The following is an 18,977-nucleotide window of genomic DNA, read 5'->3' on the forward strand; positions in this document are numbered from 1 at the left end:
TGGAAGGGAGACAAATGGTGGGGAGCATTGGTGAAGGGAAGTGGAGACTGGCAAAGGGATTGGCTGTCGTAAAACTGTATGCCTGAAATCTAATCATAAGCAACTTGGCAATTTCACAGTACTTAAAAAAAAAGATTTATTAAAAAGAAGACCAGGAAAATAAACCTGAGAACTGTAGGATTTGGTGTGTGTATGCGTAAAACAAGAAAGTTTTAATTGAAACATATTAATAAAAATGTGAGGGGAGAGAGTGGTAAAACTGTGTTCAAGAGAGAACACAGGGGCTGGAGTGATAGCACAGTGGGTAGGGCATTTGCCTTGCACACGGCCAACCCGGGTTCGATTCCCAGCATCCCATATGGTCCCCTGAGCACTTCCAGGGGTAATTCCTGAGTGCAGAGCCAGGAGTGACCCCTGTGCATCGCCGGGTGTGACCTAAAAAGCAAAAAAAAAAAAAAAAGAGAGAGAGAGAGAGAGAGAACACAGGTTTCTCCAGAGTGGATATAAGCAAGCTAAGAAACACAGAGACAAGGAAGCAAGATTCTTATTCCAGGGAGAACGTGGGCTTAAAGAGCCAAAAGGTTGCTTTCTCTCCTTTCCTCCGCCATCGCCGCGGTGCGAACGTGGCGCTTCGCCATGTCTTCCCACAAGACCTTCCGGATCAAGCGCTTCCTGGCCAAGAAACAAAAGCAGAATCGGCCTATTCCTCAGTGGATTCAGATGAAAACTGGTAACAAGATCAGGTACAACTCCAAGAGGCGGCACTGGAGGAGGACCAAGCTGGGTCTGTAAGGAGTCACAGGAGACGCACGCATGCACATTTGCTGTGATAGGCTGCTAGTATCTTGAACACACAGGCGAAAAGGCACCATAAGTTGAAGTCATGTTTCTTTGAATAGAGAATCTTCCTCTAGCTTCTGTACCTCATTGACAACTCAGTAATAAATCTTGTGATACCGTGAAAAAAAAAAAAAAGAGCCAAAAGGTTGTAGGATTCTGATGGACGAAGGTGGATGCACTAAATTACAGCTACTTGCTAGCCCTTAAAAAACTACTGAAGTAGGAAAACAGTTACAGGAAATAAATGAGCCAAGATGATACACTGTAACCCCAGGATACAGAAAGCTAACACTTGAAAAAAACACATGCTGGATAAATAATAACAAAGGCCAGTAGTAGACTTCAAACTAACCATCTCCATAATGACATTAAAATATAGATCATTTAAAACCTTAAATAAATAAAAGGCAGATGTTGTCAAGTTGAGTGCAGAAGCAAGACTCAGCAGTACATTCTTACAAGACATATAACTTAGGGGCCAGAGAGACGGTACAGTGGGTAGAGCACCTGCTTTGCATGAGGCCAACACAAGTTCAATCCCTGGCAAAACATGGTCACCTGAGCCCTGCCAGGCTTGATCCCTGAGCACAGAGCCAGGAGTAAGCCCTGAGCACAGCCTGGTGTGGCCCAAACTCAAAATAATAATAATAACAATAATAATAATAAACAGAAAGATGTGACTAGCTTTAAAGTAAAATAATTGTAAAGATATACAGCTAGTTTCATCACATATAAAACAGTAACCAAAGAAAACTGAAATTAATTCATATCAAAGAACAAAGATTTCAGAGCAACAAATATTACAAGTTTATTTGTAATTACTTCGAATTATTTGCAATTAATTTATTTGTGTTATTTGCAATTATTACAAATAAACAAATATTATAAGACCCTCCTTCCTAACCCCGCCGATTGCTTGCCTGTGTCCAGGCAAGGCTACCAAGGCAGTCCCTGGGGTAGGGTGCCGGGTTACTCGCCGCTCAGCCTGGGCCAAGCTTCATAACTATACAGGAACTAATTTCTTAGGAGATAGAAACAACCATAACCCTTTCAGCCCTAAGAACTGGATCAAAGGCTCAGGAGAAGCAGACACGGGGAGATGAAGGAAGGGGCTTCACACTCGGTGACCTGGCTCTGAGGGTGATTATAGGACGTTCCGTGCCGGGAGCTGATATCCTGGGGAGGGGAGGTCAGGCTATGGGCTCTGGGCAGACCTCAGGGGACTGAGGGAGTCAGGCAGATGGTGGTGCTGGTCAGCGCTCAGGGTGGGCGTCTCATAGCAGTGGAGAAGGTGGTAAGGCTGGAAGGAAGGAAGGAATCCTGGTGAAGAGCCCTTCCCCCTCCCCGTGGACTGGAGGGGCACCCTGTCCTGCAGCTCTCAGGAAAGACCCCAACAACCCTGCGCTCAGGCAAACCAAGTACCACGGCCCAGAGCAGCCCCTGGAGACCAGGCACCAGGGTAGGGACCTGGGGCCCATGGACATCCATAGCTGTAGAGTCCAGACAAGCAAGCCCCGCCTCCTGCCCCCCTGGACAGCTAGAGGTCCCCGGAGCAGGAGCCGGAGGCTCTGAGAAATGATTTCTAGGGAAATCAGAGGGAAAGGCTCTTGGCACTGAGTGCGTCTGCGCCCCAACCTCAGGGGAAGAGCCCCTGGAGGGGAGCTGTCTGCATGGGACACTGCGCTGGGAGACAGTCTGCACCCTCGGGACAGGATGCACCCCAGCCTGGGTCACGCGGGGGAATCTGCAATTAAGCTGCAGCCTCAGCTGAGGGCAGTGGGTCCATAAAAGCCACGGGCGCCCAGACCCTCCTTCCTAACCCCGCCGACTGGTTGTCTGTGTCCGGGCAAGGCTACCAAGGGTAGGGTGCCCGGTTACGTGCAGGCTGGCCCCACCCACCTAGGAGCTCCACTAGCAGGTCCTGCCGCTGGCAACCCCAGGAACGACCTTCTGCAAGACCCTCCCAGGCTGGGGGTCTCCAAAGACCCGCACTCCTGTGCCACCTTGGGGCTCCCAAGTCCCCTCTGCCTTCCTGGTGAGCTGGCAGCAGCCGCCAGCTCAGCCCCGCAGCTAGTACAGAAAATCGGAGAAGAGCAGGTGAATGTCCATGTTGGGGAGGCCCGGGGTAGTACACCTGAGAATGTGGGAAGCTAGGCCTGCTGAGCCCCTCTCTCTGCAGACCCTCCCCCTGCTCTGACTCGGAGACTGCCTCTGCCTAGCTGCTGGATGGGGACAGAGCTGAGGGATCAGTGCCAGTGTAGGCAGCAGTGTGTGGGAGCAGAGTAGAGGGGAGTAGAGGAAATGGGAGAGCATGGGAGTACAGGAAAAAATGGGAGGGAGCATGGGAGTATGGAATATATGGGAGTATGGGGAGTATGGGAGTATGTGGGGTGGGAGGAGTATGGGAATACGAGAGTGTAAGGGGTGTGGGGGTACAGGAAGCAGGGGGCATGTGGGCTGCGGAGTATAGAGGACTTGGGAGTAGGGGTGTGTGGGAGCGGGCGAGTATATGGGAGTGTGGGGCACTGGAGCAGGTGGGAGTATGGGAGTATGTGGGAGCACACAGGAGTACGGGATGTGTGGAAATACAGGAGCATCAGGAGAGTGAGAGTGCGGGCGCGTATGGGAGTATGGGGCGTTGGGGCATATGGAAGTATGGGAAGTAGTGGGAGAAAGTGGGAGTATGAGAGCGCATGAGGGTGTGCAGGAACACGGGAGTATGCCGGGCTATGAGAGTAGGGGAGTGTGGGCAGTACCTGGGAGCAGGAAGTACAGACCAGGGCGGGCAGGTGCCCCCGCGTACACCCATCACACACCTCCCGTCTACCCTCCCAGGTTCTCTTCTGCCCCCAGCCACCCCACAGCCCCTCAGGGAGGACCATGGGCAACAACACCAAGGGGGTGGTGAGCGAGTTCATCCTGCTGGGCTTCCCAGAGCTGGACCATCTTCGGGGACTGCTGTTTGGCTCATTTCTCGCCATCTACGTGGGGACTGTCCTGGAGAACCTGCTGGTCGTGGTGACAGTGAAAGCTAGTCGTCAGCTGCACACACCCATGTACTTCTTCCTGGCCAACCTGTCAGTCCTGGAGACCCTCTACACCACTGTCACCGTCCCCAAGCTGCTGGCCGGCCTCCTGACATGCGACAGGACCATCTCCTTCTCTGGGTGCCTTACTCAGCTCTTCCTCTTCCTCTCACTCGGCTCCTCGGAGTGCTTCCTCCTGTCCACCATGGCCTGCGACAGGTACCTGGCCATCTGCCGCCCGCTGCACTACCCAGCCATCATGGACTCCAGGCTCTGCCTGCAGCTGGCTCTCTGCGCCTGGCTGGGTGGCTTCCTGGCTTCCTTCGTGTCCATTGCGCTCATCTCTCACCTCAGCTTCTGTGGCCCCAATGTCCTCAACCACTTCTTCTGTGACATCTCCCCTCTGCTGCAGCTCTCCTGCTCAGACACCACCACCATCGAGCTGCTGGACTTTGCAGCGGCCCTGGCCGTGCTTGCGACCTCGCTGTCGGTGTCCATGGTTTCCTACGCCTGCATCCTGGCCACCGTGCTGAGGGTCCCGGGGAGCACCGGCCGCCAGAAGGCCTTGTCCACCTGCGCCTCCCATCTGGCTGTGGTGGCCATCTTCTACACCACCACCATCTTCATGTACGCCCGCCCGCGTGCCATCAGCTCCTTTGACCTCAACAAGTTCGTGTCCGTGGTCTACTCAGTTGTTACCCCACTGCTCAACCCCATCATCTACTGCTTGAGGAACCGAGACATCAAGGGGGCTCTGGAGAAACTGCTCCGGGTCCCCCGCACCTTTTGAGCACCCGCTGGGGCCTGGGGAAGAAGGGCTTCCACCTTTTTCTCTCACCCCCACCACCTCCATGCAGACAGGCCCACCTTTCCCAAAACGAAGCTGCCAAGGCACCGCAGGGGCATCTGAACACATGAGGCACCAGCCTGGCCGCCCTCCGTGGCCAGCAGGTCCCTGCCCCAAAATGACCATCCCAGCTCACAGAGGTGACTCTCCACCATCTCCTGCTGCCTAGGACCTGCTGTCCCATCCCTGGCCGAGCCCAGAAACCTGTGCATCCACCCCTGAGCCCGCTGCCTGGTCCCCTTCACATGGGTTGTGGATCCGGAGCAAACCCAAGGTAGTCCACGGACCACACACTTGTCAGCTCACCTCAAAAAGAGGAAAAACTCGGTCTCAAAACTTGGTGGGTCCAGTAACAAATACTTGTCTTTGTGCCTTTCCTTTTCCCTGGGCACAGAAATGGGGCTGAGGGAGCCCTTCAGCTCTTGCCAGCCACCATGCTAGAGAAAGTGGCCCTTCGAAGCCAGCGAAGCCTCTGCCTCAGGCCCCCCACCCCAGCCCCGTGCTGTGCTGGGTGGGCTGTGTGCCCTCGCCGCGGAGCGCCTGGGGAGCAGCGGGCGCATGTGCACTAATTCTGCACTGGAAATCACCTCTTATAATTGGGCTCTTCATATTTTGAGGTTATGTCATTTGAGGTTGTGTGCATGTGCACATGTGTGTGAGTGTGGTGTGTTCACGTGTGCATGAACCTTGTTTCATTATTCTGGTAAATTTGACATTTTGTTATTTTCATTTTGCTTCTTTCTCCCTTAAGGTTTGTTTTGTTTTTGTTTTGTTTGCCTCCATTATTATTTACTTTGCTTTGTTTTGTTTTTCAGCCACACCCAGTTGTGTTCAGGGCTTACTCCTGACTCTACACTCAGGGGCCACTCCTGGTGTGGCTCAGGGAACCTTCGGGGGTGCTGGGGATAGAACTTAGGGTTAACCATGTGCAAGGCAAACGCCCTGTCCAGACCCTTGTCCCTCTGTTTTTAACGTTTATTGTGCCTTTACTTGACGGCAATGCTCTGTACCAGTTGCATCTCTGCCAGCATCTGCACGAGGCTTCACCGCTCCTGTGGCCAGTCTGCTGGGTCAGCCCTGACACTCACTGCAGGCCACACCAGCATCATCTGCACGATGTCTCTCACCGCTCCTGTGGCCAGTCTGCTGGGTCAGCCCTGACACTCACTGCAGGCCACACCAGCATCATCTGCACAAGGCCTCTCACCGCTCCTGTGGCCAGTCTGCTGGGTCAGCCCTGACACTCACTGCAGGCCACACCAGCATCATCTGCACGATGTCTCTCACCACTCTGTGGCCAGTCTGCTGGGTCAGCTCTGACACTCACTGCAGGCCACACCAGCATCATCTGCACGATGTCTCTCACCACTCTGTGGCCAGTCTGCTGGGTCAGCCCTGACACTCACTGCAGGCCACACCAGCATCATCTGCACGATGTCTCTCACCGCTCCTGTGGCCAGTCTGCTGGGTCAGCCCTGACACTCACTGCAGGCCACACCAGCATCACCAGCTGCTCCCTGTTGCTGGTGAGAGGCAGCGCCTGTTTGCTCTCTACTCTGCTTAGGAGACATCCGAAAGTGTGAAGACTGCTCGGTCCCCGTGGCACTCTCTGCTCTGCCTTGGAGTTTGTGTTGCTCCCAGGAATCGTGGCTGACTTCCTCATGTCAGTGTTCTAGGATTATCAGCAGTGTTTCTTTAAACACTGTATCTGCCTCATTCTTCCCATCCATCATTGCCACCTTCACCTGATCACTCAATCCTCCTGTTTACTCATACTTACTGTTTGTTTGTTTTGTGCCATGCCCATCAGTGCTCAGGGGTTACTCTTGGCTCTGCACTCAAGCATCACCTCTGGTGGTGCTCAGGGGACCTTATGGGAGGCCTGGGGATTGGACACGCAAGTCAAGTCAAGGGACTGCATGCAAATCAAGTGCCGTCCCCTGTACTATAACCCTGGCCCCTACTTGTGCTATTTTTTTCTTTTGGGGTCACACCCAAAAGTGATACTCAGGAATTACTCCTGGCATCCCACACGGGATGCGGGGAATGGAACCTGGGTCAGCTGCATGCAAGGCGAACACCCTCCCCTCTGTACTCCGGCCCTACTCACGCTTTTGGACAGTTCTTAGCCTCTGCTCATTCTCCATGCATCAGCCAGAGCATGGCCTCCCTCCTCTGCCACCCAGGCTCTATTGAGGTGGATATCTGCTTGGCAGCGGCCCCTCCAATACCCGCAGGACCAGCACCTCTGGCTCAGGATAGCCCACCTCCCTGCATGTCCTGGGTGGTGGTGCACAGGTGGCTTCCTGGGCAGAGTCACCCAGAAAGGAAAGAACCCTGCTTGGCTCCCAGAAAGGTTGGGAGCTCTCAGCCTTGGGGCTGACAGGGCTGGTGACCCCAGAGCAGCTGAGACTCACACACCCAGTCCTCAGACCGTCCACGTCTGGGACACAGGGACGCTTCCTCAGGGGGTCAGACAGGACCAGGCCGCCACCATTTTAGCCCAGTGGCCCAACTGGTAGGGTCAGTCAGCCCACTGGCCCGCTCCAGACCTGGGGCTCAGGAGGTCCAGCGGGCCCGGCCACCACCTGCTGTAGGCTAGAGCCAGTGACATAGTTTTGGGGTCCCTGTGCGCGGCGGTGGATGCGCCTAAGGATAGGGTCTGGGGGCCGGCCTGTGCGCCCAGGCGAGGAGGAGGCCAGAGCTGCCGGCTGGGAGCGGCCCCACCTCCTCCCTGGCTCCATCTGGGGTGGGGGGACGAGCTCCGCCCCCAGCCTAGGGCGGAGGCTCCGCGCAGCGGCTCCCGGATCCGGGCTCACCCAGGCTCCCGCTCGCCCGGCTGCAGCGTCGCCGCGACCCGCGGCTCCACCGAGGCCCGACGCGGGTAAGGCCGCAGCGCGGCGGGCGCGGGCGCGGGCGGGGGGCAGGACCCAGCACCGGGGTGGACCCGGCTCTGCCCGCCCGGGCGCCGCCGGCCTGTCCGGGCTGCCGGAGACCCTTCCCGCACGCCACCACCCCACCCGAGCGCGCAGGCCTGGAAGGGTCCCTCCCCGTGGGCTGGATCCGTCACGCGCACCCCAGGCGCGTTAGCCCCCTCCTCTTCCCGACCAAGGGGGGCGCCGGAGCCTCGGCCTGGACCCCCATGCACGGCCCGATCCCCCGCCTTGTCCCCGCCCTGACGATGTCTCTGCCCTGGACCCCTCCCGCACCTGCCCCTGCCCCCTACCTGCCCCTGTCCCCGCCCTGCCCCCCACCTGCCCCTGTCCCCGCCCTGCTCCCCCACCTGCCCCTGTCCCCGCCCTGCCCCTGTCCCCGCCCTGCCCCCCACCTGCCCCTGTCCCCGCCCTGCCCCCCCACCTGCCCCTGTCCCCGCCCTGCCCCCACCTGCCCCTGTCCCCGCCCTGCCCCCCCACCTGCCCATGCCCCTGTCCCCGCCCTGCCCCCCCACCTGCCCGTCCCCGCCCTGCTCCCCACCTGCCCCTGTCCCCGCTCTGCCCCCCACCTGCCCCTACCCCCGCCCTGCCCCCCACCTGCCCCTGTCCCCGCCCCGCCCCCCACCTGCCCTCCAAACTGAGTCCCTTGTCCCCCTTGTTCCTGCCCACAGGTCCCTGAAAATGAACTGGACGGCGGCCGCGTGCTGGGCTCTGCTGCTGGTGGCCGCCTTCCTCTGCGACAGCGGTGCGGCCAAGGGCGGCCGTGGAGGGGCGCGGGGCAGTGCCCGGGGCGGGCTGCGCGGGGGCGCGCGGGGGACCTCGCGGGTGCGTGTCCGGCCCGCGCCCCGGTTCTCGGGCTCCTCAGCTCGTTTGGCTGCGGCGGGGGCGGCTGCGGGGGCAGCAGCAGGGGCAGCTGCTGGGCTGGCAGCGGGTGGGGCCTGGAGGCGGGCCCCGGACCCCGGACCCCGGGGCCTGCAGGACGAGGACGCTGGCCCTGACGGGAACGGGACCGTGTACAGCTACCTGGTGCTGACCTCGGGCGCCAGGCCCCCCGCCGGCCCCCGCCTCTGCCTGCTGCTGGGTAGTGTGCTGGGAGCCCTGGCACTGCGAGGCCTCTAGCCCCCTCAACTCAGCCCACCGCGGGTGGTCAGCGTCAGCCTGACCCAGGACCCCGGGTCTGCCCCAAAGGCAGCCGCCCAGCACTCAGACCGCCTCTGATGCACCCATGCTGGCCTCACGACCTGCCCCCGTTGGCCGGGCTGGCTGTGGCAGGACACCCAGCTGTCCCCAGACAGAAGAGACACAAGTGGTTCCAGGGACTCTCGCTCTGGCCCTTGGTGGTCCTGCCAGCAGCCTCGTCTCCCTCTGGTGCCACCCTGGAGCCCACTGCACATTCCGTCCTGCCTTGGAACAGGCCAACTGCACATTTCCCGGAACCTCAGGCCGCGTGAGAAGCCACACGTTCCAACCCAGGCCTTCCCAACCCTGCTGTCGGGGCCCAGCCCAGGCTCGGGACAGCAGCCAGCAGCCCCCTGAAGAGCCCAGGGGCAGCCATCCCGTGGCTCAGTGTTCTCACGACGCAGCCCCTCAGAGGCCGAGACTCGGGCATGAGGAAGGCTCAGATCACAGCCACCACCGCCCAGCAGAGGTCCTGGGGCAGGGCTGAGGCAGGCGGGAAAAGCACAGCAGACGCTCAGCTCCCACTGGCTTTGCTCTGAGAAGCCCCACCCAGAGCGCTGGCCCTGGGCAGTGGCCACATCCCCAACCTCCTCCCTGAGCTCAGCTCGGGGGGCTGCTCCCACCATGGTGTCCACCTTTCCCAAGGCCAGGCCTCCAGCTCCTCTGGCCGTCCTCTGGTGCTCAGCAGAGCCTGCCCGTTGCCCCTGGCTCAGGACAGCGGGAGGACCAGGAACCAGCACTGTCCAGACGGGGCAGGACACACCTCCTGCAATCCCTCATTCGCACTGCCAGGCCTTCAGACCACAAAGGCCACCAGAGGCGGGGCCTCTGGGGCAGCAGCCATCCTGGCCTCGACCCAGTCCCAGCCGCAGCTGGAGCATCTCCACAGAGAACCTGCCAATGCTGCTCTCTGGACCCAGGACCGTGGCCTCTCGACACCACCAGACAGGAGCTGCAGCAGGACCAGACCTGCAGCGTGGGGCACACCTGAGTCCAGTGCTGCCTCCCCACCTGTCTAACCAGGCAGGCCCAGGCCGTGATAGGCAGGAGTGGAGAGTTGGAGGGTAAGTGCAGAACAAGCCAGTGTGGCATGGGGTGGCCCCGGGAGTAGGTCAGACCCAGACAGGGCAGCGAGGGGAGGGGGCCCCGGAAAGGAGTGGGGGCAGCGCCACAAAGGCCTCCCCTGGGGCTAGAGAACACGTAGGTAGGGCATCTGCGTTGCCTGCAAACCCAGGTTCGATCTCCAGCATCCCATATGGTCCCCTAAGGTCACCAGGAATTACTCCTGAGCACAGAGCCAGGAGTAAGACCTGAGCACCTCTGAGGTATGATCCAAAAAAACAAGAACAAAAGATTTTCCCTGGCCAATAAACAGGAACACTGGGCCCTGGATCCGTGGCCCTCTGTGGCCGTATCTGCTGGGCACTCAGATGCAGCAAGGCCTCCGGGCCTCCAGTGACAACAGTGAGCCTAGCCCAGTCCCCACACGGCTGGGCCAGGAGGACAGTGTCCAGAACTGTGCACGTTTTCCTGGTGTTGAAATAAACATCTGCTGGTGACCAGAGGAGACCTTGGTGTCCCCATGTATCTGTGAGAGGCTGTGACACTACAGACAAACACCAGGGCCAAGACCAGACGTGGGCCTTTAATTCAAGTCGAGTCAGAGAGTCTGCCTGCAAGGCTGCCTCGTGGGGCCCCTGCGCAAGGGGCACCTCCTCAAAGGACATCCAGACTCAGACCCCCACGGTCAGGCTATGGTGCTGGCCACTTCCCAGAGCCGACACCTAGTACATGAAAGCGATGGACGGTTAGGGCCGGCTTAGTCGGCACCCTTGGATGCCACTGCATGAGGCCCAGCTGCTGGCCCAGGCAAGTCAGTCCTCTCAGGCCGGGTCAGATCTCAGGGCTGGGTCAGTCCCCCACGCAGGTCTGTCCATGCAGGCCGGGTCCGTCCACACAGGCTCTATAGGATGTCCTGATCCAGCATCACGGGGCCCAGCAGCCCGCAGCGAAAGGCACGGAGGAAGTCACGGGCGGCAGCTGTGTAGTTGGGCTGGATGACAGTCACGTCCCCTGGGAGACAGGTGGGCTGGTGACCATCACAGGAGGGGAGACTGCAGCCCAGGGCCTGGCTGTGGCACCTGAAGGTCCTGGGGGCGTTGGCAGAACACCCTCCGCCCATCCCCCAGGCCAGGCCACCTCACCTGTGCCAGTCAGCACCTTCACCTTCCGCGTCTTCCCTAGCCGCACGGCCACCTGCTTTAGTACAGTGGCCACGTCGTCAGAGGCCTCGCCCAAACCGTAGTGCTGGACGTACCTGCAAACACCCGCCACGTCCGCTCAGCCCACAGGCGATACGGAGCAGCACAGATACATGTGAGCACTCACACACATCAACACAGACACACCAGCACAGACACACCAGCAGACACATGTGAGCACTCACACATCGGTGCAGACACATAAAGGCATACATCAGTGCAGACACACAGGGACACACATCGGTGCAATCTTGCATGTGGACACCATCTCCAGACACGGGAACCAAGAAGAGAAAACCAGCAGGAAGTCAGCGCACATGCCAAGCATCCAGCACATGGTGTCCCCGACACCCGGGGCTCTGAGGGCGCCGTGACCTGTGTCTCATGCTGGGAGCACAGGCGGCGTCACAGGCAGACATGGCCAAGGACACAGCACTCCCCTCTGGCTGGAACCCAGAGCCAAGCCTACTGAGACATGGGCAGGGGCAGGAGGGCAGCAAAGCACAGACCTGGGCATGACAGGGCCGCTCATCTGTCAGCCCTCCCCAGACCAGCAGCTCCACGGGGCCTGGCCAGGGCCCACCGCCCCCCACTGCCCTGCGGCCACTCACCCAAAGAGCTGGTGTCTGTTGAGGGTGAAGAGCAAGTAGTCGGCCAGCATCTCCTCCCCGACCAGGTGGTCCAGCACGGTCCCTGGACACAGAGCAGTGAGGTAAGCAGCGCGCCACGGCCAGGGCTCAGCTGCCGACTACCACAGCAATGCGCGGTGCCTTCCCGTGTGTCTGCACGGCCGTGACCGAGAGCAGGGGTGGGCCTGGGTGGGGCCTGGGCGCTCACCACACAGGGCCAGCTTCAGGCCTGTCTCCACACTGGCGATCTGCGGGGCCAGCACCCCAGGCGTGTCGAGCAGGAACATCAGCGGCCGCTCACAGACCTGTGTGCAGAGTGCCGGGGATGCCGCTCAGCCAGCCCAAGGCAGGGGTGCGGGCAGCCCCACGGCGGCCCCGCATTGAGCAGCCTCCCAGACCCTCACCCCTGCAGCCCCAGAGCCCCGCTGTGCCCAGGGACCAGACAAGAGCCTCAGTTCCTTGTCTGCACATGGCGGGCGGCCACGTGGCCGGGTGGAATCCAGGGGCCGCCCTCGCTGCCTCCCACGCCTTCAGAACCCTGGGCCCCTGCAGCCAAGGCCCTACCTGAATCCGGGACAACACGGCTCTGGTGATCCCAGGCTCACCGCCCACCCGAGTGGCTTTCCCTGTGGGACAGGAAGGATGGAGAGGAGCAGGACCTGTGCTGGCCCCGGGACCCCCACCCGGCGTCACTGAGGCCCCGCCACTCGGCCCTGCACCCAGGAAAGTGGCTGCTGGGGCTCCCTCGGAGCAGCCACCACCCGTCCCCTGCAACTCAGCGTCTGCCTGGGCCGGCCATGAGTGACCCGAGTGCTGCCGGCTGTGGCCCCAACCCACGGAAAGCCAGTGAGGTGCTCGTCCGTGCTCTCAGCCCACCTGGTGCCCAGTGCGGATGCAGCAGCCCTAAGCCGGGCTCGGTCCCGCAGGAAGATGGAGCCAGGCCACTCGCACTCACTGTGGCCACAAGTGCCGAGAAGGGGTGCAGCGGCCCAGGGCATGTGCTCAAGGGCACCCGCAAGGCGGTGCAAAGCCAGCAGACAGCCCTTCAGGGGCGCGCAAGGACCCCAGGTCAGGGCTCGAGGGAGACCTGGGGTAGGTGCCCTGCCAGGCACCGCCAGCCGGCAGCCCTGAGCAGAGGGTAGGGGGAGCACGGAATGGGTGTGGAGTGGACACTCCTGGACCCTGAGCAGGGGCAGTGGGAGGTGCGAGATGGCCATACCTCTCCTGAGGTGCTGCCTCCTGAGGGAGTTGATGAGGGAGGACTTGCCCACGTTGGGCACACCGATGACCATGAGGCAGTACTCCAGGTTCTGCAGAGACAGGCGGGGCCGGGCCAGCTTAGGGGGAGGACCGAGGAGAGTCACAGCAGAGGCCCCCAGCAGCCCAGTCCTCCCAGCTGTAGGAACCAGAAACACGCTTAGAGGGCCCAGAAGGCCATCACTCCTGCTCGAGGCCGAGTGGCTCTGGGTCAGTCACGGTCACCAAGGGCACCAGGTCCACTGCCGTGCAAAGGCTCTGGTGACCCACCCCTGCCCCACAGATGCACCAGGCCCACCTACCTCACCTCGGTGATAGCGGCAGCTGCTCCCCACCAGCTCCATGACCCTCGGGATGACCTGCAACACCCACAGGCCCGTGCTGAGGGCTGACTCGGCTGGCAGGTCCCCAGTGCAGTGCTACGCAGCGTGCCCTAGACAAACGGGCATCTCGCCCACGGGACACCCTGGCACTACAGACCAACCAGCACTCGGGGCTATCCGGGTCCAGGCCCCAGGCCCCAGGCCCACGTGCGGGACTGAACCCCCTCCCGCTCTCTCGGCAGTGTGCCAGGGCCTGTCTGAGCTGCAGAGCATGAGGGGAGGGGGCAAGAAACTCCCACCTGCTGGACGTTCTCATCCTTCAAACAGTTGGTGAAGATGACATTTCTCACGCCCTGCCCTTCCAAGTGCTGCAGAATTTTCTGGAAGAGAGTGGACATTGCACACTGGGGCTCAGGGAGGGGCAGGCCTATCAGCACGGCTGCCTGGAGGGGCTCCAGCCCAGCGGCTGGCTCAGGCCTGAAGCCACACCAGCTCCTGCTGGTGGCATGCAGGCCCCTCACTGCCGCCCGCTAGGCCCCTCTGCAAACGGAGGCTTGGCCAGTCACACACAGAGAGGTGCTACCAAGTCAGCACAACCCCTAAGCAAGCAAAACTGGGCGAAAGCACCTTGGCCTCCGCCACAGGTGAGATCAGCGTTCTTAAACCAGCACTGTGTGGGGCTGGAGCGACAGCACAGCAGGGAGGGCGTTTGCCTTACATGCGGCCGACCCAGGTTCGATTCCCAGCATCCCATATGGTCCCCTGAGCACCGCCAGGAGTTAACTCCTAAGTGCATCAGCCAGGAGTAAACCCTGTGCATCACCGGGTGTGACCCAAAAAGAAAAAAAAAAAAACAGCACTGTGTGACCGGGTCAGCTGGTGCCCAGCACTGGACAGAACTGAGTGAGCAGCAGCCACCAGTTCAGCTGCCCACTGGGATGGTGACAAACACAGCAGCAGGACCCAGAGGGTGCCATGCCCTACCCTCTCCCGGGCCTCACAGCACCGGAGAGGTTGAGTGAGATGGACCACAGAGGGACCAGAACCATCACTGCCACAAGAGTCTCAACTCAGGGCCGGTCTGCACACTACAGGGCAGAGACCCCAAACTCTGGCCCCAGAGGCCAGGAGACCCCAAACTCTGGCTCCAGAGGTCGTGAGTACTCTCCAAGGTGGAATGATCAGGGCTGGGGCACAGAGAAGGTGTCGGGCGCAGGCCTTCTCCCAGGCTCTGCGAACATGAAGCTCTGAGTTTAGCTCTGATGCTTCCCTGGGAAACACGGCAGCTCCTCAGGGGCAAAACCCTCTTCTCAAGTGCCCCCGAGATGTGGAGCCAGAGGCCAGCTGGGCTCCGGGGCTGGGGCTGCGGTGGCGATCTGTCTCCGACGCCCGCACAGCAGAGGAAGCTCCGGAGGGTGGTCTGCAGAGGTGCCCACAGAAGGAAGGGTCCCAGCCCACGGCACCAAGGCTGCCTTTACCTGCTGCTCCCCAAGGTCGGCCAAGTCCATTTTGTTGAGGATGAGCAGGTGAGGCTTGAGCCCAAGGGTCTCCTGAAACAGAGGGTTTCGGCCTGAAAGGGGAATGTGGCAAAATTAAGGCCAACAACTCCTTCAGTGCTCTGCCAGTCAGCCAAGTGCTTCTGTTCTCTCATCCAGGAGGAAACGGGCAGAGACGAGCCTCCCACAGCTACATGCCACCCCAGGGCACCAAGCTCGGCCATGCCTGGCCACGGAGACACGTCTGCCCGCAGGCAGTAAACACAAGCTCAGGGTGCTGGACCAGGCGCAGCTCCTGAGCTGCAAGAGAAGCAGCAAAGGCTCCCAGAGCCCCAAGTCCCACGAGGACCCCCCCATCCCTGCCCCCAGGGGCTGCCCAAGGGCCTATCCTCTGCGTGCAGATGGCTGGGTCCCACCCCCACAGCAGACTGCGTCAGTGGCACATCTCCCTCAGAAGCCTGCGCCCACTCGACTCCCACAGCACTGAGCACCAGGCAAGAAGGCAGACGATGGCCAAGTCCCCCCACGCCGAGCGTCACCACAGGAGACACACCAGCTGAGACAACGGCCAGCACTAGACCTGTTCAGTCTACAGGAGGGAAACTGGCGGCAGCCGCAGGGGCTCCACTGAGCCTCCGACAAGGCGAGAGCGGCCCCACCACCTCCACCCTGGGTCTGTGACCACTCTCAGTGACTCTCATTTCACAGGAACAGACACTGAGCGCGGGCACAGGAGCAGGGTGACAGCGTGGCTACAGTGGGGCTGGAGCAACGTGACAGCAGGGATGGCATGTGCCCTGCACACGGCCGACCTGGGTCTAATCCCCGACACCCCATAGGGTCCCCCGAAATGTCAGGAGCGATTCTCAGTGCAGTCAGGAGTAACCCCTGAAACCACCGAGTGTGACCCCCAAAACACAAAAAAAAAAACACTGCGAAGGTCCCATCTCACCTCTCCGTGCCCAAGACCAGGAGGAAACCCTAAGGGAGGCAAACTATCAAGACGGAGAGATGCTCGAGGCTCTGTGGCAGGAGGTTCCAGCCCAGCACCGAGAGTCCCCGGAGAGCAGAGCCAGGAACAGCCCCCAACATTGCCAGGTGCAACCCAAAATGAGAAAGTCATTGACTCACCACGGGCTAACGACGCTACCTACATTCTGGGGGTACACTGTCACCCCAACTCCTGGAGGAGCCCTCCTACTCTCACCAAAAGGCAGGCGCTTTCAACAGGTATTCCCAGGGAGCCCTGAGGCCACAGGCCCTGACCCCTGCCCTGACCAGAGTATGCGTGGGGCCAGGTCAGTGAGGGCTGAGAGATCCCAGCTTTAAATGCCAAAGCCTGGGGGATGTGCACTGCGCTGGGCACCAACAGAACCAGGCCAGACCCAGAACGTCCGGCCAAGAGGAGACCCCGGCACCACGCATTTCTGCCCAGATCGCAGTGCTCCCCCTGCTACCTGGGCCACCCGGCACGGCACACTGTCCCCACAGGTCCAAGCACCTGGGCGGTGACTAAGCAGACAGGCAGGCAGGAACGGGGCACGGGTCGGGGTCCCAGCGCCCCCTGCAACACTCTCCTGTGAAACCAGGAGGGCAACAAAGATGCTCCATGAGGTCATGGGGGCGTCACAACAGTCACCAGCAAAAAGCCTCCAGCCCAAGGAGCGGGGCAGGGCTGAAAGGGCCACCTCCCTCACTGGTGAGGGCCCTGCCAACTAGCCCCTGTCCCTGGGCACGGTCCAGGACCTTGGCTCCCAAACCAATCCCGACCACTCTGCACTGAGAAGACTCGCAGGGCACTCAGACGCCCTGTGCCAGAAACCAGCACAAAGCCGAGCACCACTTTCTGAGCATCTTCACAGACATGAAAGGATATCCGGGCATCATGGACCTCCACGATGCAGTCCACCAGCTTCAGGCTGCTCTGCATCTTCTTCAACCCTGAGGAACAGAAGTGGCCCAAAGCCGGGTCACCTGGGACTCAGCCAGAGCAGGGGCACGAACCTCCCTGAGTTCAGCAGCCCAGGGAGGTGAGCAGCGGCTGCCATGTGCCACAGAGGGGGTGGTCTGAGTGGAGGCCCAGGTAAGAGCATCCCCTCCCAAGCATGGGCATACAGGTGAGGCTGGCCCTCGGCCACCACCTGACACAGGCAGTGCTGTGCAGCCACTGGCCGCTGGGTCTATCTGGGCAATGCCAGGGTGAAGCAATGTGGTGTCCTGGGAGCCTCCCTTTCAGCACAAGTCTGGACAGGACTCTTGGTCCCCACTCGGCCCTGGCCGGACCTAAGCACACTAGGTCTCCGGCAGCTCCACCCATCGGCCATGAAACACACACCTTCCACTCCGTGCCCACCGCTACCATGCACTACTCCCACCGTGGCCTGGCCGGGGAGGCTCACCGGGGTGGCAGGCTTGCAGACCCCGCAGGCGCAGAGGCTGGGAGGGGAGGTGCGGGGCTCCGGGCTTTGGGTGCAAGGTTAAGGAGTGGGCGGGGGGGGGGGGCATGGGGGTTGAGGCGTAGAGGCTGCGGGGCACACGGGGGAGGGGGGGGAACCGGGGTGCGGGGCACACGAGGGCACAAGGGGCTGTGGAGCACAAGGGGCGGGGCGCGGGACTGCGGGACACACGGGGGGGGGGGGGGGAGCGCACGGGGCTGCGGGGCACACGGGGGGCGCGCACGGGCTGCGGTGCACACGGGGGGGGGGCGCGCACGGGGCTGCGGGGCACACGAGGGCACAAGGGGCTGCGGGGCACACGGGGGGGGGACGCGGGGCTGCGGGGCACACGGGGAGGGACGCGGGGCTGCGGGGCACACGGGGGGGGCGCACGGGGGGGCGGGACACACGAGGGCACAAGGGGCTGCGGGGCACAAGGGGCGGGGCGCGGGGCTGCGGGGCACACGGGGGGGCGCGCACACGGGGCTGCGGGGCACACGAGGGCACAAGGGGCTGCGGGGCACACAGGGGGGGGCGCACCGGGGTGCGGGGCACACGAGGGCACAAGGCGCTGCGGGGCACAAGGGGCGGGGCTGCGGGACACACGGGGGGTCGCGCACGGGGCTGCGGGGCACACGGGGGGGCGCGGGGCTGCGGGACACACAGGGGGGCGCGCACACGGGGCTGCGGGGCACACGAGGACACAAGGGGCTGCGGGGCACAAGGGGCGGGGCGCGGGGCTGCGGGACACACGGGGGGGGGGCGCGCACGGGGCTGCGGGGCACACGAGGGCGCAAGGGGCTGCGGGCGGCTGCGGGGCGCAGTCCCGACAGGCCGGGGGAGACACTCCCCGCAGGGGCCGGGGCGCGTCTCCCAGACAGGCGCAGACCCGCCGCACGCAGCGCAGGGCCCCCCGAGGCGGGAGCGCCCCGGCCCGTCCGGCGACCTCACCCTTGGCCATGTGTCCCGGGAACCAGCGCGCCACGTCACGGCCGCCCAGGGGGAAGCTCTGGCGCCACGCGGCCCCGGCGGCAGCGCACAGCGCGCGCAGGCTCGGCCCCATGGCGCCGCGTCCGCAGGGCGGGCGCACGGACGGACGGACCGACGGACCACGGACCCGCGACCGCCCGGGCACGCCCGACGCTCCGCGCCGCGGCTCGCGCATGCGTGCAGCGGCTTCCGGCTGCCGCGCGAGCGGTGCAGTGAGGGGCTCCGCCGGCAGGGGGCAGAGGCGGCCCGGCCCGGGCGCGGCTCAGGGTCAGTGGAGGCAAAAGTGCATTTCCCGGTTGGGGGTGGTTTGGGGTGTTTCCTTGCTCGCTTTTTTTTTTATTTTATTTTGGCTTTGGGGCCACGCCCAGCTGTGCGTACAGGTTGCTCCCCGCTCTGGCGGCCCACAGGTGCTGCTGGGGGTGGAACCCGGTGGGCCGAGCACGGCAACCTCCCCGCTGTGCGCTAAATCCGACCCCTGCGTTTTTATTTTAAAAAGTCTTGGTTCTGGGGGCTGGAGCGATAGCACAGCACGAAGGGCGTTTGCCTTGCTCGCAGCCCACCCGGGTTCGATTCCCAGCATCCCACATGGTCACGCAAGCACTGCCAGGAGTAATTCCTGAGCATCAACGGGTGTGACCCAAAAAGCAAAAAAAAAAAAAAAAAAAGTCAGTTCTGGAGCAGAGATAGTAAGGGCTCACAGCCCTTGCCCTTGCTTTATATGCAGCTGGCCCCATTCCAATCCCTGCCGCCACTCACGGACC

At 61.9% G+C, this 18,977-nt stretch overlaps 4 protein-coding genes across 5 annotated transcripts; 3 read left to right on the plus strand and 1 right to left on the minus strand.

The window, feature by feature from the left end:
- The first annotated feature begins 592 nt into the window (after positions 1 to 592).
- On the plus strand, positions 593 to 975 carry LOC129399414 (60S ribosomal protein L39-like). Its single transcript, XM_055119415.1, has one exon. The coding sequence runs from the start codon at positions 637 to 639 to the stop codon at positions 790 to 792; it is 156 nt and encodes a 51-aa protein (XP_054975390.1). The 5' UTR covers positions 593 to 636; the 3' UTR covers positions 793 to 975.
- Positions 976 to 3,720: 2,745 nt separating this feature from the next.
- On the plus strand, positions 3,721 to 4,656 carry LOC101541379 (olfactory receptor 226-like). The gene has a single exon (XM_004617811.2). It carries the CDS (start codon positions 3,721 to 3,723, stop codon positions 4,654 to 4,656), a length of 936 nt encoding a protein of 311 aa, XP_004617868.1.
- Positions 4,657 to 7,443: 2,787 nt separating this feature from the next.
- SPRN (shadow of prion protein) lies at positions 7,444 to 10,394 on the plus strand. Its single transcript, XM_055119273.1, has 2 exons — positions 7,444 to 7,597; positions 8,318 to 10,394. Exon 2 carries the CDS (start codon positions 8,328 to 8,330, stop codon positions 8,763 to 8,765), a length of 438 nt encoding a protein of 145 aa, XP_054975248.1. The 5' UTR covers positions 7,444 to 7,597; positions 8,318 to 8,327; the 3' UTR covers positions 8,766 to 10,394.
- A 56-nt stretch (positions 10,395 to 10,450) lies between these two features.
- Positions 10,451 to 18,381, minus strand: MTG1 (mitochondrial ribosome associated GTPase 1). Of its 2 annotated transcripts, none has more exons than XM_055119271.1 (11): positions 18,178 to 18,381; positions 16,666 to 16,732; positions 14,774 to 14,876; positions 13,595 to 13,675; positions 13,280 to 13,331; positions 12,935 to 13,111; positions 12,280 to 12,341; positions 11,924 to 12,020; positions 11,698 to 11,779; positions 11,030 to 11,142; positions 10,451 to 10,898 (listed from the first exon to the last, which is right to left on the minus strand). In XM_055119271.1, the coding sequence occupies exons 1-11, from the start codon at positions 18,287 to 18,289 to the stop codon at positions 10,789 to 10,791; spliced, it is 1,056 nt and encodes a 351-aa protein (XP_054975246.1). In that variant the 5' UTR covers positions 18,290 to 18,381; the 3' UTR covers positions 10,451 to 10,788. The 2 variants fall into 2 exon arrangements, with proteins under 2 accessions (XP_054975246.1, XP_054975247.1); XM_055119272.1 differs by having other exon boundaries at positions 12,935 to 13,025; positions 13,275 to 13,331.
- Positions 18,382 to 18,977: the final 596 nt, after the last annotated feature.

The sequence above is a fragment of the Sorex araneus genome, chromosome 11, assembly GCF_027595985.1.
Source record: "Sorex araneus isolate mSorAra2 chromosome 11, mSorAra2.pri, whole genome shotgun sequence".
NCBI classification, from domain to species: domain Eukaryota; kingdom Metazoa; phylum Chordata; class Mammalia; order Eulipotyphla; family Soricidae; genus Sorex; species Sorex araneus.